Below are 23,027 nucleotides of genomic sequence, written 5' to 3' on the forward strand. Positions count from 1 at the left end.
GTCACCCATTGAGCAACAAGGTGAATATGCCATCTGTGTTGGAGGCCGAGTGATCAGTAAAATCTAAAGAAATCATGACTGAAAAATTGTTACAGTTACTTGGAGGAATTGTTTGCAAACATGGCTTAAAGAATTTTTGTGCAAAAGTGACTTTTACTGTTTAATAAGTGTAATGTTCTCACAAAAAGTGACTCCTAAAAGTTGACTATTCTGTATTGAATTATCTTTATTGCTTGCTTGGAGTTTGCAGCCTCTTGAGCCGCAGTTGTGCATGCAACATCAGATGTTTTTAAATATCACAAGAGTGCGAAAGAGGCAAAAATACACCTGGTTGGCCCATCATAACGATCAGATCACCAGCAACCAGACTAAACTCAAGTTTGAGCTCAATACCCAATGGGAATTCATTTAACAGCAGCGCCTCGAGGCTATGTTATCTCTCTGATTATGTGGAAGAAAGGCTTGTTACTTTAAGGAAGGTAACTGAGACGTTCATCAGCTGCTCTTAAGACACAGACCTATCCTTGAATTTTAACAACTGGGTATCAGTACTGAAATTTTAAATTGGATTTGTCTTATCACCAGGCTTGATGGCTATATTCAAAAGAAAGATCCACATGGAGTTGAATCCATGGCTAGATCAGCCATGATCTTAATGAATAACCAAACAAATTCAACAGGCTAGAAGGCGTATTCCTGCTTCTACTTCTTATGTTCTTATACCAAAGGGAAACTCATCAGATATGCTAACAACCATCAGGAGTAGTGCTGAATACAAGCAGATTTTAGTTGAGGTTTTGTCCACATTCAGGCCGTCCCATGAAACACTCTCAGGGTGGATACATATTGCTTAAATAGAGAAATAAGACCTCTCAACACTGTTTAACATACCTCTTTCCATAGCATTCTGTCAAACAGTCACAGGTAGGAGGACATAATTTAGATATATAATGAAACTCTTTCTATATTATCCCAGCAAGCATTCACATGACTAATACAGGTGATGTAGCAGAATAATTTTATTTGAGAGACTGTATAATTCCTTCTGACTTCAAGCGTGAGCAGAAGGAATTGTACAGCTTCAAAACCATGATTTTAGTGACCACACCCAGGAAAAAATCAGAGATCTTCCATGCACTGGTTATATGCCTAATATATGTATATGAAGGTTCCCTGAGCCTAATCTACAGCTAAACCACGCTAAATCTGCCTGCATTGAAGTGATCCTCAGGATCCATGTAAGACAACCTGCAGTCCACCTCATATGGAATTCCCCTTACCAGGCATCAATATTTTTAAATGTGGAGATTGAGAGATATTCAGTCACAGCCTGTTCACTAGGTGAGATCCAAGCAGCATCTGTTTTATTCTGTCAGTGCAGCAGAACATTGCTTTTTGTTCATCAGAATGGTTTACATTGAGGACATAAAGGAATTGATTTTAACACCATCGACAAACTCCAGGAGTGGAATTTCTGTTGATTTTTCTTTCCCAGGGTATTCTTAGCTACATTTTCTCCAAGTGTATCTGTCTTCATTTCTGGTGTGGTCTGACTGCCAATCTGGCTCACTGGAGCAGATTTACTAGAACAACATTGCCATCTTGTGTACATTTCTTACTGTTGCAGCAACCCTACTGTAATACCAAAATCCCATGATAAATTGCATATTGCAAGGGCTTGAGGAATGAATACAGCAGAGCAATTTGTTTATGAACAATTTGTGTACTTTTATTTGAAGGATGGGAGCAAAAGAAACAGTTTTATATTTGCAGTTTTGAAAAGATACATAATACTCAGTGTAAAGGCAGCTAAGGTTAAAACTGATTCAAAGTCCTTCCACAGCAACCCAACAAACATTACTAATTCAGTAAGATTAGAGAGTAAAGCTTTCTCCACACTATCTATTATTTCCAGGAGAACACTGATTAGATACAGGGGGAAATTTTCCCTATAAGCACATCCAGGGCAAAAATGGTTAGATAGAGATTCAAGATATATACTAAAGAGAGTAAAGGGAATTACAGATACATGAGAGAGGAGTGGCCAGAATTGACTGGAAAAGAACACCAACAGGGATGACAGCAGGCTACCAATGTCTGAAATTTTTGGAAACAATTTGGAAAGCCCAGGATATATACATCCCAAAGAGGAAGAAGTATCTTAAAGGAAACATGGCACAACTGTGGCTAACAAGAGATGTCAAAGCCAACATAAAAACCAACAAGTATAATGGAGCAAAAATTAGTGGGAAGTTAGAGGATAGGGAAGCTTTTAAGAAATAACAGAAGGCAATTAAAAAAGTCATTAAGAAGGCAAAGACGGAATACAAAAGTAAGCTAGCCAGTAATATTAAAGAGGATGCCAAAAGTTTGTTCAGATACATAATGTGTAACAGAGAGGCGAGAGTGGATATTGGACCACTGGAAAACAATGTTGGAGAGGTAATAATGGAGGGCAAGGAAATGGCGGATGAACTGAATAACTATTTTGAATTAGTCTTCGCTATGGAAAATGCTATGAGTATGGTGGAAGTTCTAGGTATCGGGGGCATGAAGTATATGAAGTTACCATAACCAGATAGAAAGTTCTTGGGAAACTGAAATGTCTGAAGGTAGCTAGGTCACGTGGACCAGATGGTGTGCACCCCAGAGTTCTGAAAGAGGTAGCTCAAGAGATTGCAGAGGCATTAGTAATGATCTTTCAAGAATCACTAGCTTCTGGAATGGTTCTGGAAGACTGGAAAATTTCAAATGTCACTCCACTCTTTAAGAAGGGACAAAGGCAGAAGAAAGGAAACTATAGGCCAGTTAGTCTGACCTCAGTGGTTGGGAAGTTGTTGGAGTTGATTACTAAGGATGAGGTCAGGGTACTGATTGGCAGGACACAAAGATTGGGAATGAAGGAAGCCTTTACTGTCTGGCTGCCGGTGACTAGTGGTGTTCCACAGGGGTCTGTGGTGGAACCGATTCTTTTTACTTTATATGTCAATGATTTGGATGATGGAATTGATGGCTTTGTTGCAAAATTTGCAGACAATATGAAGATAGGTGGAGAGGAAGGTAGTTTTGAGGAAGTAGAGGCTACAGAAGAACAGACAGATTAGGAGAATGGCAAAGAAATGGCAGATGGAATACAGTGTTGGGAAGTGTATGGTCATGCAGTTTGGTAGAAAAAATGAAAGAGTTGACTATTTTCTAAATGGAGAGAAAAAACAAAAAAAAAACTGAGGCACTTTGTCACAAGGTCTTGGAGTCCTTGTGCAGGATTCCCTAAAGGTTAATTTGCAGGTTGAGTCTGTGGTGAGGAAGGCAAATGCAATGTTAGCATTAATTTTAAGAAGACTAGAATATAAAAGCAAGGATGTAATGTTGAAACTTTATAAAGCACTGGTGAGGTCTCACTAGGAGTATTGCAAGCAGGTTCGGGCCCCCTATCTTAGAAAAGATGTGCTGAAACTGGAGAGGGTTCAAAGGAGGTTCACAAAAATTATTTCAGGATTGAATTGCTTGTCATATAAAGAGTGTTTGATGGCTCTGGGCCTATATTCACTAGAATTCAGAATATTAAGGGGTGATCTCATTGAAACTTATTGAATCATGAAAGGCCTTGATACAGTGGATGTGGAGAGAATGTTTCCTATGATATGAAAGTCTAAGACCAGAGAACACAGCCTCAAAATAGAGGAACATCCTTTTAGAACGGAGATGATGAGGTATTTCTTTAGCCAGAGAATGGTGACTCTGTGGAATTATTCGCCAAAAGCAGCTGTGGAGGGCAAGTCTTTATGTATATTTAAGACAGAGGTTGCTAAATTTTTGATTGGTCAAGGCATGAAGGGATCCAGAGAGAAGACAGGAGATTGAGGCTGAGAGAAAATTTGGATCAGCCATGATGAAATGGTGAGGCAGACTTGATGGGCCAAATGGTCTAATACTGCACTATATCTTATGGTCTTATGGATTAAAACACACTTTATTCTATCACATCAACTGCTACTGGGCGAGATACAACACAAGCTTGATGTTGAATAAATCTTCCCCTATCTGTCTCATTAAATGCTGTCAAAGTAGGTACAGAATGGGTTAGATATAAAGCTTTGTCAGCAATGTCCCATCAAAAATTGCCAAACAGATAGTATACAGATACGATGAACAGTTAAACTCCCTCCACATTCAGTTATTCCTTGGGCAAAGACCCACTTTATTGGGGTCATAGAAATTTACATTAGGAAAGGAGACCATTCAGTCTGTCAGATCCCTTTTGGCAAAATGGTGCAATTTAGTTTATTCCCAGTTCAAATTCCCTGATTCCTAGCTTTCAGAACACTCCAGAACAAATCTTAAAAATCCTCTGTTAAATTAAGCCAATGACTCCCTTCCCCACCCCCCCCCCCCCCAGCTGCTGACTATTCTGCAAAGAGAAATGATTCCTTCCTTTTCATACTAACCAGATCACTCAGAATTTTTAATACCTCAGTTAAATGTCCCCTCAGAAGCTGAAATATGAGGATCCAGTACTTAAAGTCATGCAATGCCGGTCTGAGGAAACAGACCAAAGATGAGTGTAGAGCCAAAGAGATGACATTAACCATAGACCTATTTTGGCAGGAGCTGAATTGCAGTAGGCCAAGGTTGTCTGGGAGGCTAGAATTAATGCAGCCTCCCTAAGCACTGCATGATGGTCAGAGCGACTGTTCAGAGTCAGTAGACTGGTCCATGTTCAAAGACTCAGCGCTCAGCATAAATGAATATGTCAGCATCGTCACTGTGGTCCAAAGAGGTCAGTCCAGGTGTTCCCAAGCCAGAAACCATTAATGAACTGGGAGATCCATTCCCTACTGAAGTCTAAAACCACAGGGTTCAAATCTGGTGACACGATCTTTGCAAGAAGTCAAGATATGACTTCTGTAATGATATCAGGAATGCCAAGAGACAATATCCATCCAAAATCAAGTCCCAGACCAGTTGTGGCAGGACACATATGCTGTAACGAGCTATGAAATGGAAAGGAGCAGTGTTACCAACAACAACATGTACCTTCTTGATGAGCTTAATTAATTCTATGCATGTTATGAACAGAAGTGGTTTGGAATGTCACCACCCGCACCATTTCAAACATAAAATCGCTCTTCCAGAGAGTGAACCCACAGAGAACAACTAGCCCAGATGGTGTTTCTGGCCATGTCCTTTGATGCTGTGCAGATCAGCTGATGGGGGGTATTTGCAGACATTTTTAACCTCTCCCTGCTGAGGTTGCTACCTGCTTTAAGGAGATCGCTGTCATCCCGGTGCCAAAGGAAAACCAGGTAACTGCCTTAACAAATACTGCCCTGCCCAGTACTTAGAGAGGCTAGTAATTAGTTCCAGCCTCCCAGACAACCTCACCCCACTGCAATTCGCCTACCACCAAAATAAGTCTATGATTAATGTCATCTCTTTGGCCTTTCACTCATCTTTTGAGCATCTGGACAGTAAAGACACCCACATTAGACTACTGTGTATTGATTCATTACCATAATACCAAATTCCTCAACTTGGGACTCAATAACTCCCTTTGCAACTGGACTTCCTGACCAACAGACCTCAATCAGTAAGGATAGGCAGCAATACCTCTACCATGAATATTCTTAACACTGGAGCCCCACAAGGCTGTGTCCTCAGCCCCCTACTCTACTCATGACTATGTGGCCAGATTCTGCACCAACTCCATCTAACAGATTGCAGCTTGTTAATAAATGCCATCAGTTCCATCAATGCTCATGTAGGCCAGATCTTAACTAACGACGAGTCAAGGTGCAGGAAGCAGATGGTAGGGTATCCTTACAACAACCTTTCCCTCCATGTCAGCAAAACAAAAGAGCTGATCATTGACTTCAGGAAGGGCGGGGGGAATGCACATGCTCCTGTTTACATCAATAGTGCTGAGGTCAAGGGGCTTCAAAGTTTCAATTAATTAGGAATCAAGATCATCAATAGCCTGTACTAGTTTGACCACATTGACGCCACAGCCAAGAAAGCTCCCCAGTGCCTCTACTTCGTTAGGAAACTGAAGAAGCTTGGCATGTCCCCTTTGACCCTCACTAATTTTCCTCAATGCACCATAGAAAGAATCCCATCCAGATGCATCGTGACTTGGTATGGTAACTATTCTGCCTGTGGCCATAAGAAAATGCAGAGAGATGTGAACACAACTCTTTGAGTACTGTGTCCAGTTCTGGTCGCCTCACTATAGGAAGGATGTGGAAGCATTGGAAAGGGTACAGAGGAGATTTACCAGGATGCTGCCTGGTTTAGAGAGTATGGATTATGATCAGAGATTAAGGGAGCTAGGGCTTTACTCTTTGGAGAGAAGGAGGATGAAAGGAGACATGATAGAGGTATACAAAATATTAAGAGGAATAGACAGAGTGGACAGCCAGCACCTCTTCCCCAGGGCACCACTGCTCAGTACAAGAGGACATGGCTTTAAGTTAAGGGGAGGGAAGTTCAAGGGGGATATTAGAGGAAGGTTTTTCACTCAGAGAGTGGTTGGTGCGTGGAATGCACTGCCTGAGTCAGTGGTGGAGGCAAACACATTTGTGAAGTTTAAGAGACTACTAGACAGGTATATGGAGGAATTTAAGGTGGGAGGGGTTATATGTTTGAGGGTCAGCACAACATTGTGGGCCAAAGGGCCTGTAATGTGCTGTACTATTCTACGTTACTAACTCAATACATCACAGAAACAAGTCTAAACTGCATGCACTTTGTCGAAACTCCTTGCTGCCTCAGTAAAGCAACCAGCGTAATCAAAGATCCCATCCGCCCTTGCCATTTTCTTTTCTCCCTCTTCCATTGGGCAGAATTTACAAAGGTCCAAAAGCATGTACCACTCGGCTCAAGCACAGCTTCTTTCCTGTTGTGATAAGACTTTTGAATGGTTCCCATCTTATCTATGATAAGATAAACTCTTGACATCATAATTTACATCATTGTGATCTTACACCTTGTTGTCTACCTGCATTGCACTTTCTCTTACTGTAACACTTTATTCTGCTCTTTGTTATTGTTTTAGCTTGTACTTACCTCAATGTACTGTTGTAATGAGTTGATCTGAATGGATGGCGTGCAAGGTTTTTCACTGTATCCTGGTACATGTGGTAACAATAAAACAGTTTACCAATTTACCTCAATTTTCTTCTAAAGAAACACTCCCAGTTCAGTGATCTGGTGATTAAGTTAAACTTACATCAATTTACCTGTATTCATACTCCAACAAGAAACAGGAATCCTGAAGAAGTTTATTTAGTAGGGTTGGAATGAAAAGCAGTGGTTGCTACGAAATTGTTGGGTCCCTAAAAAAACGATCTGGTTGTACTCAAGGAGTGGAAATCTGCCATCCTTGCCTGGTTTGGGCTATATACGACTCCGGGTCCATCAGTACAGTTGACTCTTAATTGCTTCAGTTTAGCGGCGACTTGAGATAGCTAATAAATGCCATCAGTTTCAACGATGTCCATGTCCAATGATTAAGTAATTAAGTATATCGTCATAACCATAATTATTCAGCTGTACCAACAGTTTCATAAATTTCCATTGTGCCTTCTCTGGTGTTAATGCCATCACACTTTTTCTGTGGTGTGGTAACTAAAGCAGTACTGTAAAGTAGTCTAGCTAGTTTTTCCATTGTTGAACCATGTTCTTCCTGCTTGTGGGAAAATGTCAAGGTCAGTGATCCAAAGAGAGTGAGCAGTCAGCATGACGCTATTACAGCTCAAAGCGTCAAGAGTTCGGAGTTCAGTTCCAGCGCCATCTCTAAAGAGTCTCTTTACGTCCTCCCTGTGGAATGCATGGGTTTTCCTTGGGTGCTCTGGTTTCCTCCACAGTCCAAAGGTGTATTGGTCATTGTGTGGCTTGAAGGGCCGGGGGGCCTACTCTGCGCTATGTCATAAAATAAATAAATACATTGCAAACATAAATGTTGGGTAGTAAAAGGACAAAGCAATTGATAAGAAGGGCAACGTTAGAGCACAAGAGTAAATATGAATACATCCTGTAAATGTGTCTACATATATGAAAAGAAAAATATGAGTGAAGACAAATATGGGTCCTTATGGTCAGAAATGGGAATTCATACTGAAGAACATGGAAATACCAGAGCAATTAAGTAAATATTTTGGTTTTACCCTCACAGAAGAGGACACAAGTAATTTACCAAAATTGTTAAGGAACTAAAGTTCTAATGAAGGTTGGAAATTTAAGGAAGTTAGTCAGGACTACTTTCTTGATAATTTAATATCACTGTAAGCTGATAAACGGAAGTAACAGCAGAAACAGTGCATGCCTCAGTTAGAACTTTCTGGAATTCGGCACATTTTGGAATAGCCCCTGCAGATGAGAGATTAGCAAATGCAACCCCATTATTTAAAAAGAAGGGAGAAAGATAAATCACAAAACTACAGACTAATTAGCCTGACATGAATAATGGGGAAAATGCTAGAGGCAATTATAAATTTGAGATTAGGGACATTTAGAAAAAATATCAAAGAGATCATACAAAGTCAATATGGATTTCTGAAAGAGAAATCAAATTTGACAAAAATGCTAGAGTTTTTTTGAGGATATGGCTGGTGGAATAGATAAGAGAGAATCACTACATGAGAAGCGTTTGGATTTTCAGAAAGCTTCTGATAAAAATTTCACAGAAAAGATTAATGTGCAAAATTAATGTATTTTAATGCTCATTAATGAGTAATGTATTGACATGGATCACAAATTGTTTGACAATTTGGATGGAGAAACCATTTAATCCTTCCAAGTTTTCTGACAGCACTGAACTGAGTGGGATTATAACTTGAGAGGAAGATGTGAAGAGACTCCAAAGCAGTTTTTTTTTCGATTGAGGCAAAGCAATGGCAGCTGCAATTTCATCCTCATAAGTGCAAGGTGATGCGCTTGGGAAGTCGAATAAGGGTAGGGCATAAATTATGAATTATAGGGCCCTATTGTTTACTGAGTTGCTGCACGAAAGGATGTTGAGACCAAATTGCTAAAGTATTTAAGAGAACAATAGATGCATTTCTATATGCAAAATACATCAAAGAAAGAGTGCAAGAATATGGTATTAAGATAGACGATCACTTATGATTATACTGAATGGTTGAAAGGCTTAATGGCCTAGTCCTGTTCTAATTTTCTGTGCCTCTATGTTTTTTCTATGTTTCAGTCAATGTCTTGATTTTCTTGTGGTGACTACACTTCAAAATACTTTGATGGCTACAAAGTGCTCTATAGAGTTTCCTGAGGTTGTGAAAAACACAAATATAAATTCATGCTTTTCCTTAACATTTAATGGTCTGGAATTGTAAGGTCTCTGCACTTAGAGATGGTTGCAATCCCTTCCTCCCTCATCCCCCCCCCCCACCCCCCGAAAGGCTCTGCATGGTCAGAAACATTCCTTAAAGGATTTTACAATATGGCAAGAGAATGGCCCAGAGCTTTCCCTAGGCAATAAGAGGAAATATGCACTCAAGAGAAATCTTCCCTGTGATCTGCAACACACACACAGCAAAACATATTCTTCCTCTTGCCTCAGGTCTTCTCCTGCTACTCTTACTACCTTTGATCTTCAAACACAGCCTAGCAAAGTGGGCTCTGTGTAGTCTTCCAGGATGGGGGATAAGGGGTAAGGAGAGAAAGAGGAGGAATCTTCACAAAAAAAAGGAAACAACTGAGTGAGAGCCCTGGCAGTGGACAATGTACGATCAGTACCATGGTGGTTTTACACCAGGCCTCTGTAGCTGCTGAACCACCATGGATAAGGCTTCCAAGAAGACAAAACTGGGAATTTTCGCAAGGGCATTTAAAGCTTTCATCCAAGCAAAATATATTCTCAGTTTGTAGTGCAAATTCCTGTCACATTTATAATTTCAGTAATGCTGGGCCTCCACCAGTCTTTCTCATTGATGCCAATGTGATTCATTTTGAGTAATGTAGTTCTTCCTTAAACCTTTTCTGCATCTCTCTCTCTCTCTCTCTCTTCCACACACACACACACACACACACACACACACACACACACACACACACACATCTCTCTATTCTTTCTGGAATACTGATTTAATTTTATATATTTTTCTCTCAAGTGGAATCTGAATGACCATATTCCAAACAATCCACCTAAACTCTTGCATTCCACTGAACTTTCTTGTAAAGCTTCAACATAAGCATAAAGAAATACTTTGGAAATGCAGAATACAGGAACCAGGACATCTGGGGTCTCCTAAATGTTTCTGCTCAAATTGACCCAGCTTTGATTAAATAGCAACAGATTCTGAATTGACCTCAAAATAAAATGAGATCTTACTTAATGGCATTTTGTCTTCATGGCCTCAAATTGAAAAACACTTCACTTTCCAGGATGCAGTCTTCCTGATCGTAAAGAAGTCTTCAGTTATAATGTGGAATCTAGTATTACTTAGTCTTTTAATTATACACAAGAATAAGTTAGTGAGATTCTAGATTTTGTACAGCAGTGAGCTGGGAAAGCTAAACCTTGAGAAGTCACTGAGAGATCACAGCTCAACTTTCCTGTTCAGTTTTGAATACCTAACTCAGGAAAGGAAAGGGCAGAAGGGCTTGTAATTAAGGGAGTTTATTTACATCCTCAACAACTTGTTTTATTAATTACCTTTAAATATTAAAATATTTTATGAGGCTTCACAGGAGTATTATCAAATAAAATTTGACCCCAAGTTAACTTAGTCAAAAATTAGACTTTACTGAGAGTTTGACAGAAGGAAAGAGCAAGAGATGCAAAGATTTGGGCAATGGAATATGTTACCTTGGGGCCAAAGTATCTGAAGGTGGTGACAGTGGTGGAAAGGTAAAAATTGGATACGCATGATGACAAGATTGTGGGGAAAAAGGATTTTGCAGGGTTGAAAGGCAGGAGGAAGTTGTAAAGAATTAAGGAAAGAGGCTACAGAGGGACTGAAGTGACGGAAGAGAATTTTTTAAATAAACCCTGTCCAACAGAAGATTGTGAGGGTCAGTGAGTGGAGCATGATGGGTGAACGAGAATCTGTGTGTCATAAACAACGTGCTGTTCGTTCAATTGCCTGCTGATCAACAAGTTTACAACTGTATTTTGTTTAGTCAGAAAAGCTGCTCTGTGCCATGCTCTCCAAATGGTGAAAGTCGAGGAGAGCGACAAAGGAAAATTATCTCTGATGCGCCCAGATTGCTCTCTACTAACCCCAGAGGAGAAGGGGTTTAAACTCTAGAACATACAGTTAACATTCTACATCCAACATCATTCACCAATAGCTAGGTGACAGGCTACTGATAGTTAAACAAGAACTAAGGTTCTACTTGATCACCTCAGCCTCTAGCTGGCCTTGTGACCATGACTTTCTTAAAAAACAGCTATTCTTCTGTGAAGTGGTTAATCAACATGGCTACTGTTTCCTGTTGGTTTATCTTCCGCTTCTTAATTGAGATTTTTGCAGGTAGTTTTATTTGGGCCAGACCACAATCTGAGCCATATCCCTTTGGTCCCAATGCATCATTCATCCCCATTCCTCCCTCCCCCGCCCACCAGTGCGAGCCAGTTTCTCACGGTGTCTGCCTTTTTCCAACAGTTCACGGCATCAAATGGACCTGCAGTAATGGGAACACCAGCGCCGGTTTCTCAGTGGAGCAGCTTGTTCAGCAGATCCTGGACAGCCACCAGACCAAGCCTCAGCCTCGCACTCACAACTGCCTGTGCACCGGCAATCTGGGTAGGACTAACTGGGAGTAACCCTTCTAATTAACATGAACCTTTTAGCATATGAAGCTTTAAAAATTAAATCTGGGAATTTTGGTCCCATTAATACTGCCCCTCATCCTCCACAACCTCACCATCACTCTCCTGAATCTGTTCATTCCCTTAGCTTTTGCCTGTCTCACTGGGGACAATGAGTGTCACTGGATTATTCAACCATGGTGACTCTCCCAGAAGAGCCCACTCCTCTCTTCGCTGCTCCTCTGTTGAGGGGAGATGCCCACAGATTGCCATGTCATTTCTTTTGTTTTCCACTTACAGGGAAATAAAGAAGGTGTTTGTGGTTGTAAAAGTGCAAGAACCAGGGGATAACATGCACAGACACTCACAATCACATGCCATGCACTGCAGGTCACACAACACCGCTCTCAACCTCAGGATGTTTTACAGCTCTTTAGAGCCAGTAAAGAGCTTTTTGAAGAGTAGTCACTGTTGTGGTGTGGGAAATGCGAATGGAATTTTACACACGGCGAGCTCCCGCAATATGATAATTGTCAGCAAATATAAAAGTTAATGTAGCTGGGAAACTGAAGAAAGCTCCTCCACTCTGTTTAAGAATGCTGCCTTGGTATATTTTGTATCCACGCGAGAAAGCAGAATGGACCTCACTTTTGCATCTCTTCTAAAAAGTGGCAAATCTGTGAGTGCGGTGCTGGTGAGCGTGTGGAACGCTGCATTACATTATGCAGTGCTCCCCTCAGGATGAGGGCAACGAGGCTGACTGGGTAATAATGAGAGTCTTGATTGGTTGGCGGGCAAACTGCGGCGGATGATGGGAGGGGAATGGACCTTTGTTATTAAATCAAAGCTATTCTTTAACATTGATTTCAGGTGTCATAGATTTATTAAGCATACAGTGCATGTAATTGTACAGATACAAGGCAAGTTCTGGTTTTAGTTACAACCAGAACTAATGAGAGATGATTTTTATCTCAACTGCATTATAATGACTTTAATTTATGCAACAATTTTCAAAAGAGTCCAAGCTGGCTAACGGAAGCTTTATCTAACAAAACAAAATGGCACGGATCCACATAAAGAGATAATCAGATAGATGACCAAAGGTCTGGTCAGAAAGGTAGGTTTTAAGGATAAGCTGAAAGAGAAGAGTAACACACACAAAATTTGGATTTCCAGCATCTGCAGATTTTCTCTTTTATGTGAAGAGAAGGGTGTGAGATGAGAGGGTTTAGGGATGCAACAGTAGGCTTTGGGAATCTCAGGATTCAATTGAAACTTCCCCAAGGGAGCACCAATGGCTGTCTTCATCTAGGCTAGGTTTGATCCCCAGTCAAGACTGAGATGGCAAGGCATTATGGATGGGAGAACAGTAGGAGTCAAGTAAGCTGGGAAGGAATGTTGATGCAGAGTTCAGAAGAGCTTCTGATGCAGTTGAGTGCCAGTGATGGAGGATTTCAGTGAATAAGCAGATCAGTCTGAAATCTGATGGCACTTCCAACAGTGTAATACTCCCTCCGTACCGGAAACAGAAGTGTTGTCCTGAAATTTGAGCTCTGTCCCTGAAGTGGGACTTGAATCATAGCCTTCTGCATCAGGGTGCATAAAAGGGATTCACTGAGTCACTGTTAACCTGGCTCGGTAGAATGCGCTGATGAGTCTCCGGATGGGATGAGTTATCCGGCGTGACACTGGACCAATGATGTTTGGGAAGGTGGGTGAAGAGGGTTCCTTGCCTGGGTGCTAAAGTATATGTATCTCTGGGGAAAGTTCACCTGGAGCTTTTGGATTCTCTTCCCATAGCTTCCTACATTAAAACTCTCCTTCATGCTGACCCATGTGGCTCAGTGTAACTTGTGGGAGGGAAGAGGATGAAGTAAATATCATTGAGTCGGCAACTGATTGGACTTGCCTGTTCTTACCTCCACCATCTCCCCACCACCCCAACCTAACTTCCCCCTCTAGGTGCCGGGAGCAGTGTCCACCACAAGTGCAACAGTGCCAAACATCGCATCATATCACCAAAGGTGGAACCACGAACAGGTGCCTACAGCAGCCACCCAGAGGTCCAAAATAATGATGTGTCTGAGGGCAAGAATGATCATGGTCATGGCAAAGTCTCAAGCCGTGAGAAACGGAATGGTAAGCTGGCCAAACCTGTCCTGCTGCATCAGAACAGCACCGAGGTCTCCTCCACCAACCAGGTGGAGGTGCCTGACACCACCCAGAACTCCCCGGTCTCCATCAGCAGTGGTCTAAACAGCGAAACGGATATGGCCGACAGCCCCGCCATCACTGGCGTCTCCAGCATGGCCGTGGCCTCGGTCATGTGCAGCTTAAGCCAGAATGCCACCGTTTTCATGTCAGAGGTCACCAACGAGGCAGTGTACACCATGTCTCCCAGTGCGGGCCCCGGCCAGCACCTCATCGCCTCAGATGCAGGAGCCCAAGGCCTGGTCCTGGCTGTCAACTCAGATGGACACAAGTTTGCATTCGCCTCCTCAGCAGCTGCTGGAAACCCAGACGGATTGTCCATGATGTCAGCCGGCGTTGCAGAAGACTTGGTCCTCTCCTCCACCCTGGAGAGCAGCGAGAAGATTCCAGAGGCCAACATGAATTTTGACCCTGACTGCTTCCTCAACAACCCCAAGCAAGGCCAGACGTATGGTGGAGGAGCCCTAAAAAATGACAGCAACAATGGCAACCAACGACAGCCACCAGGCAGCGAGGCTAGCTACTCCTTCAGTGGGCCCCTGGTGAAGGAGATCAAGACAGAGGATAACTCGTTTGACCAGCAAATGGGCAAGGAAGGGTTCCAAACCAGCTCCACTCCAGCCTCCATTTCCTTGACACCTGGCTCGGCCTTGCTCTCCTCTGGGGGCCTCAGTCCCAGCACCACTCTGGAACAGATGGATTTCAGTGCCATTGACTCCAGTAAAGACTTTTCCTCGGGTTACACCCAGAATGTCCAGAGCCCCCATGTCCACCAGAACCCCTCACCCAGCTTCTTCCTGCAAGAGGCCAATAAAGCTCATCACCTGGAGCCCACCACACATAGCAATGGTCTGAGTGACAGTGGCGGAACACCTTTCGTCAGCACCTTAGGGCTGGCTAACGTCAAGACAGAGTCGCCCACGCAGACTGCATCCAGCTGCAATGGTCCAGTGCAGCAAGGCCGCGTCGATGCCACCCCTTCCCTACAGCTGCTTCAGTTCCAGGCCAACTTTCAGCCCATCGCAGCAGAGACAGAGGTTCCCATGGAGACAACGGGTCCATCAGAGGGAGGCGAGGGCCTCCTGAAATCAGCTGAGCTCCCGGCCTGCAGCACCGAGCACTACATCCAGGCTGAGGGCGGAGGGGGCAATGGGCTGCCCATCCTCCAGGGCAACATGGTGTCGAGCCTGTACCCGGTGGCCCATCACAGTCTGGGGGCCTCAGCCAACATGGAGCTCAACCTGGACCACTTTGACATCTCCTTCAGCAATCAGTTCTCAGATCTGATCAATGACTTCATATCAGTGGAGGGCAGCGCCAACACGCTTTACGGGCAGCAGCTAGTGGCGAGCGAGGCGGGAGCTGGGACCAGCATGCAGCAGTCAGAGGACGAGAGAGCCAGGGTGGCAACCTTCAGCCAAGCTGAGATCTGCATCCCTTGCTGCAGCCCTCAGCAGCAACAACAGCAACAACAGCAGCAGCAACAGCAGCAGCAGCAGCAAGGCCTCCAGCTGAGCAACGGGGAGAGCGGGGGCAGCTCCATGACCTACATGCACGTGTCCGAAGTCGTGTCAGCTCAGGGAGCCCTGGGGTCGCTGCAACAGAGTGGCCGATTGTTCATGGTGACGGATTATTCTCCGGAGTGGTCTTATCCTGAGGTAAGGGAATTATTTCTATTCATACTAAGATCATCTACTCATCTTCCTACTTGGGACTTTCCCTAGTTTATGAAAACTATGTCCTCTGGTTAAGGACACTCCTCCCAAAGAAAACAGCCTCCTCTCATTCACTCCATCAGTTCCTTCAGGGTATTGATATTCTTTATCAAAACAGTCAAAAAAAACTTTTGGCCCTTTAGCCCATTTCATCCATGCCAACTGTGTTGTACAGCAAGCTAATCCCATCAGCCCACGTTTGGCCCCTAACCCAACAAGCCTCCCCTATCCATGCATTCATCTACAGTACATAGTAGATGTGCCCAACTCAACCACTGTATCTAGCAACACATTCCAGACACACACCACCCAAGCTGCTTCTGATGTCTCTTTTAAATCATTCACCTCTGATTTTAAACCTATGACCCTCTCTTTTAACACGCCCTCTTTGGGAAGAAGACTTTGCACTTTCACCCCTGTTGATGCCCCTCATGATCTTAATATACAGTACTGCTATCAAGTCACTGCTCAATACCCTATGCTTCAGGGAATAAAGTGCTAGTCTAAGCAATCTTTCCTTTTAACTCAAGACTCCATATTACCAAGCAACATTCCAGTTCTAAAGTCTTCCTGATTTAATAACTTCTTTCCTGCTGCGGAGAGACCAAACTATACACAATGATCCAAACCCTGCCTCACCAGCGTCTTATATAATTGCAACATCCCAATTCCTATACCCATTGGTGTGACTGGTGCAGACTAGTGTGCTAAACACGTTCTTCAGCACCCTAAACACCTGTGGCATAGCTTTCAGCAAGCAAGCAAGTTTATTTGGATAGCACTTTTCAAACACTAGGCAATTCAAAGTGCTTTACATAGAACAAGATATAAAAATCAAACATCAAATTTCAGACAATATATAAGAGAATAAAATCACACAAAAAGTAGATAAGATAAATAGAAGTTTATCGCTTCTAATTAAAAGCCTCAGTGAAAAAAAAAAGAAGTTTTAAGCTTTGATTTAAAAGAGCTTAAAGTTGGGGCAGATTTCAGATCCTCTGAAAGGTTATTCAAGATATGTGGAGCAAAGTAACTAAAAATTTAAAGTATAGTAACTAAAAACAAACTATGTACTTACACTCCAAGATGCCTCTGTTCCACTACACTCTCCAGGGCCCTACCATTCGTTGTTCTGGTTTGATCTCTCAAAAGACAATTCTTCGAATTTATCTGAATGAATGCCATTTCCCAAGCCTTAGCCTGCATACACAACTGATCAAGATATCCCATAATATGTTATAACCTTCTACGCCATCTGCAACACCAGCTATATAAGTATCATCCAAAAGCTTACTAACCATGCCTTTAAATTTGCACCCAAATCACTTTTTATAAATTACAAGCAATAAAGGTCCCTGTGGCATACCGTTATACACAGAACTCCAGTTTGAGAAACAATCCTCCACCTTCACCCTCTGCTTCCGACCACCGAATCCAATCTACTATATCCTCTAGATCCCAGAAGACCCATGCTTATCTGTGATAACATTACTGTGTAGTAAATCTCTGCCCCCTACCCATGAACTAATGTCTTTCCGAAGTTTAAAGCTGAGGAATGAACACAATATTTTCATTGGGTCTGAAATGATCAGCATAAGATCCTTGCCAATGCATTCAGTGCCACTAGATGGAGACAGTGTTTGCTTCTTAAAATTCTTTTGTCTGAAACAGACCTACACGCAGATGCTGCTGTTCCATTTCACTGATTCCCCTCCTTCCCTTCTTGTAAATGCCCCCCTAATGTTTGAGAATTTTGGCTCCAATTCATCCTCACTAACATTCTCAACCCTCCCCCCTCAAAGGTTGGGTTGCTAGGAACAGATACCTGTGTTTGGTATTGGTATTGGTTAGGTGTTGTATTGTCATGTGTATCAAGGTATAGTAAAAACAGGGAATTTGAGTTAATCTCGGAATTGGCTTAACACTGAAAGGAACAGTGAAATGCTTGTCTTGCCTACTGTTCAAACAGATTAATAATTACCATGAGACAGAGAAACAGAATTAGGCCATTTGGCCAATCAAGTCTGCCCCACCATTTCATCATAGCTGATCCATATTCCCCCTGAAGCCCATTCTCCTCCCTTCTCCCCATAACCTTTCAAACTCTGACTAATCTAAAACCTATCAAACTCCACCTTAACTACACCCAATGACCTGGACACCACAGCCACCTGTCGGAAAGAAATCCACCATCTGGCTAAAGAAATTCCTCCTCATCTCTGTTGCAAATGGATGTCCCTCTATCCTAAGGCTGTGCCATCTGGTCTTAGCTCTTCTATTATAGGAAACATCGTCTCCACATACATTCTATCTAGGCCTTTCAACATTTGATAGGTTCCAATGAGATCTCCCCTCAATTCCAATGAGTACAGGCGCAGAGCCATCAAACACTCCTCATACAATAACCCTTTCATTCCCGGAATCATTCTTGTGCACCTCCTCGGAATCCTCTCCAATGTCAGTACATCCTTAGATAAGAGGCCCCAAATTGCTTACAATATTCCAAGAGAGGCCTCACCAGTGCCTTTCAAAGCCTCATCATTACATCCTTGCTTTATGTGTTAGTACTCTCAAAATGAATGCTAACATTGCATTTGCCTTCCTCACCACCGATTCAACCTGCAAGTTAACCTTTAGGGACTCCCAAGTCCCTTTGCACCTCAGATTTTTGAATTTTCTTCCCGTTTGGAAAATAGTCTATGTGTTTATTCCTTCTACCAAAGTGCATGGCCAAACATTTCCCAACACTGTATTCCATCTGTCACTTCTTTGCCCAGTCTCCTAATCTGTATAGTCCTTTTGCAGTTTCTCTGCTTCTCAATGCTACCTGCTCCTCCACCTATCTTCATATTGTTTGGAAACTTGACCACAAACTATCAATTCCTTCATCCAAATCATTGCCATTTAACATGAAAAGAAGCTGTCCCAACACCAGCCCCTGCGGCACACTACAAGTTAGTGGCAGCCACCAGAAAAGGCCCCCTTCCCACACTTTTTTGTGTCCTGCCTGTCAGCCGATCTTGTATCCGTGTTGGTATCTTTCCTGTAATGCTGTGGGCTGTTATCTTGTTAAGTAGCCTTTAATCCGGTATCCAAAACTTTCTCCCTTCTATACTGTAACTCACCCCACTGACTACAATGTAGCCCTATCATCTGCCTGCCCTTCCTGACAGAGTGCATCTGCTTGTCTACCAACTGTCCCAACCTCAGCCCTATCACTCCAGTTCCCATCCCCCTTCTAAATTCATTTAAACCCTCCCCAACAAATCTAGCAAACCAGCCTGTAAGGATATTGGTCCCCTTTGGGTTCAGGTGTAACCTGTCCCTTTTGTACAGGTCTTACCATCTCCAGAAGAGATCCCAGTGATCCAGAAAGCTGAAGTCCTGCCCGCTGCACCAGTTCCTCAGCCACACATTCATCTGCCACATCTTCCTATTCTTACCGTCACTAGCATGTGGCACAGACAGCAATCCAGAGGATTACACTGTGCATTGAGGTAGAGCAAAGTAAAACAAAAACAATGCAGAATAATGCTACAGAGAAGGCACAGTGTGAATAAACAATAAGGTGCAAGATCATAACGAGGTGGTTTGTGGGGTAAAAAAAACACAAGAAACTCCGCAGATGCTGGAAATCTTGAGGAAAAGACAAAAAGTGCCAGAGGGACTCAACAGTTCAGGCAGCATTTATGGAGAGGAATAAATAGTCGACATTTCAGGCTGAGAACCTTCCATCAGGACTGGAATGGAAGAGGGAAAAAGCTAGAATAAGAAGGTTGAGGAAGGGAGGAAGAGGCTGACAGATAAAACCAGGTGAGGGGAAATTTGGGTGAGTGGGGAAGGGAGGTGATGGTTGGAAGAGGGAATACAGCTGAAGAAGAAGGAGTCTGATAAGAGAGGATTGTGGACCATGGAAGAAGGGGAAGGAGGAAGGGCACCAGAGGGAGGTGATGGGTTGTTGAGAAGAAAAGAGGTAGGACAGTAGCCAGAATGGGGAATGGAAAGAAAGAGAAGGGGGGAGAGATTACCGTAATTTGGAGAAATCAATGTTCGTGCCATCAGCTTGGAGGCTATCCAGACAGAATATGAAGTGTTGCTCCTCCAACCTGCCAGTAGAGTAGGCCATGGACAGACATGTTGGTAAGGGAAAGGAAATTCAAATTGAAATGGTAAGCCAACAGGAGATCCTGCTTTTTGTGGCAGACAGAGCAAGGATGATTGATGAAGCAGGTCCCTAATCTCTGTCTACATAACGAACACTTACATGGGGTTCTGGGTGGTAAAATGAAGGAACCATTGTTGAGAAGAAATGTGGAACATCTAGTTAAGAAGAAGAAAGAAGCTTACTTAGGTTTAGGAAGCAAGGATGTGACAGGGCTGTAGGGAGTTACAAGGTAGGAAGGGGCAGATGACACAAAGGTTGGTAGAATTGTAGAAAGTGCAGAAGGTTGTCATAGATTATAATGGGACATTGACAGGATGCAGAGCTGGGCTGAGAAGTGGCAGATCCAGTTCAACCCGGAAAAGTGTGAAGTGATTCACTTTGGAAGGTTGAATTTGAAGATAGAATACAGGGTTAATTGTACTATTCATAACAGTGTGGAGGAACAGAGGGATCTTGGGATCTACATCCATAGATCTCACAAAGATGCTGCACAAGTTGATAGGGTTGTTGAGGTGCTGTTTCGTGCATTGGTCTTCATTAGTCAGGGGATTGAGTTCAAGAGCAGTGAGGTAATGTTTTATCCATAAAGCCCTGGTTAGACCATGCTTAGTTATAGGAAGGGTGTGAAAGCTTTAGAGAGGGTGCAGAAGAGATTTACCAAGAAGCTGTGTTAAGAGGATAGATTGAGCAAGTTAGGGCTTTTCCCTTTGGAGCAAAGGAGGATAGAAGGTGGCTTGATAGAGATATATAAGATTATAAGAGGCATAGATCGAGTCGACTTTGTCCTCGTTAGAAATGGCTAATATTAGGAGGCATAATTTAAAAGTATAGGGGTGACATCAGAGATAAGTTTTTTTTGCAGAGTGGTAGGTGAGTGGAACGCGCTGCCAGGCGTGATGGTAGAGGCAGATACATTAGGGACATTTCAGAAACTCTTGGATACGCATGTAGCAATCAGATTGCAAAGTGTGGCTTCAGAAATTTGAAGGTTTGTTTCCACTGTTTAAAAACATTTAAGAAGTGTACAAGGTGCATCAAATGATGCTTGTTACATACTAGGGTCGTTAAGAAATAAGGGGTTCAAACCAAGCAGAGGGCAAATACAAAGAAGCTTCCTAATTCCACAATATTAACATGTAGGGCAATGGTTGTACACATTAAGTAATGCGTGGATGAAAGAAAAGTGGAGGTCTGTGAAGGAGGGAAGGGTTATTTTGATCTTAGAGTAGGTTAAAAGGGTGCTGCAACATTGTGAGCTGAAGTCCTTGTACTGTGCTGAAATATTCATTGTTCTAAGGGAGGTGCCAATCAATATTAGGGAAGTTGAAGTAACCCATGACAACAACCCTGTCATCTTTGCACCTATCCAAAGTCCACCTTTTGATCTATTCCTCAGTGTCCCTGTTGCTACTGGGGAGGGGGGGGGGGCCTATGGGATACTCCCAACAGAGTGTTTGCTCCCTTTTTTTGATTTCCAACCATGCTGACTCAATAGACAATCCCTCCATGACGTTCTCCCTTTCTGCAGCTGCGATACAAGCTCTGATTAGCAATGGCACTTGTACACCTCTCCCCCTGCCCCTTTTGAAACATCTAAACTCCAGAACATCCAGCAGCCTTTCCTGTCTTTGTGAACATTAGATGTCTGTAAACTATCAAGGAATGATGGTCATAAAGGAGCAAAGTAGGGATTGGATCCATCCTGTTACCTGTACAAAGGTTTACCCCACTACCTCTTCTCTTTTCCTATGTCCCATCACCATTTTCTCCTTTTGGAAGTTCCTAATGAATCTGCTTATACCCTCTCAAGCAGTGCAATTCAGATCATAACTGACTGAGTGGTAATAAGATAGTGCAGTTATTTTATCAAGTTCTTAAAGATATGTAGTGTGGGAAGTTTTGACACAAGCTTGAATAAATGGAGATATATTGAAGAGAAAAGCTGAAGATTATCAATTTGTAGGAGCTGGACTAAAAATCAACTAGGATAATAATTGCTCACTTTTCAAAGTTCAAAGTAAATTTATTATCTAGGTACATATATGTCGCCAAATGCTACCCTCAGATTCATTTTATTGTGGGTATTCATGGCAAATATAAAGAAACACAATAGATTCAATGAAAAACCACATATAATAAAGACAAACAACCAATGTGCAAAAGATAACAATGTGCAAATACCAAAAGTATAAAAAAACAAAATAATAATAATTAATAAATAAGTATCGTGAACATGAGTTGCAGTGTCCTTGAAAGTGAGTCCATAGGTTGCAGAATTGGTTCATTGTTGGGTGTGTGAGGTTGAGTGAAGTTATCCCGTCTGGTTCAAGAGTCTGATGGTTAAGAGGAATTAACTGTTCCTGAACCTGGTGTTGTAGGACCTGAGGTTCCTGTACCTCCTTCCTGATGGCAGCAGTGAGAAGAGAGCATAGCCTGGATGGTGGGGGTCCTTGATGATGGATGCTGCTTTCCTATGACAGCAATCTTTGTAGATGTGCTCAATGGTGGGGAGGGCTTTACCTGTGATGGACTGGGCTGTACCCACTACTTTTTGTAGATGTTTCTTGTTCGAGGACCTTGTTGTTTCCATACCAGGCTGTGATTCAATATATTCTCCACCATGCATCTATAGAAGTTTGTTAAAGTTTTAGATGATATGCCAAATCCTCACAAACTTCTAAGAAAGTAGAGATGCTGCCGTGCCTTCTTTGTAATGGTGCTTATGTACAGGCCTTGGGACAGACCCTCTGAAATGATAACACAAGTGAATTTAAAGTTGCTGACCCTCTCCACCTCTAATCCCTTGATGAGACCAGTTCATGGACTTCTGGTTTCCTCCTGTAGTCAATAATCAGCTCCTTGGTGTTGCTGCCTTTGAGTGAGAGGTTGCTATTGTGGCACCATTCTGCCAGATTTTCAATCTCCTTCCTTCTTGCCTTTCAGTACCAACATTTTCTCCTTTTAATTCCGAATGTAATGTTACACTGAAGTTCAGTGCTTAAGTTAAACGGTGTCCTCATGGGTCAGTGATGACAGATTGATTAGAAAAGGCCCATATTTGATCCCTGATGTTTTCTGAAACGGCTGATCTAAGCTGGATCAGCATTTGTGCTGAAGTAAACATTCTTAGTGCTCCTGCATTTGAGGAAAAAGGAAATATCAGCTCAAT

At 42.6% G+C, this 23,027-nt stretch overlaps 1 protein-coding gene across 4 annotated transcripts in view; it reads left to right on the forward strand.

The window, feature by feature from the left end:
- camta1a (calmodulin binding transcription activator 1a) overlaps positions 1-23,027 on the forward strand; it is a 1,215,621-nt gene that overhangs the window by 1,053,710 nt on the left and 138,884 nt on the right. For 3 of the 4 annotated variants that reach the window (XM_059952154.1, XM_059952156.1, XM_059952157.1), the window contains exons 7-8: positions 11,622-11,762; positions 13,730-15,636. In XM_059952154.1, the coding sequence (XP_059808137.1) occupies positions 11,622-11,762; positions 13,730-15,636 (2,048 nt within the window). The remainder of the gene's footprint in view (positions 1-11,621; positions 11,763-13,729; positions 15,637-23,027) is intronic. The other variant, XM_059952158.1, reaches the window with a different exon arrangement.

The sequence above is a fragment of the Hypanus sabinus genome, chromosome 27 (assembly GCF_030144855.1).
Source record: "Hypanus sabinus isolate sHypSab1 chromosome 27, sHypSab1.hap1, whole genome shotgun sequence".
NCBI lineage: Eukaryota > Metazoa > Chordata > Chondrichthyes > Myliobatiformes > Dasyatidae > Hypanus > Hypanus sabinus.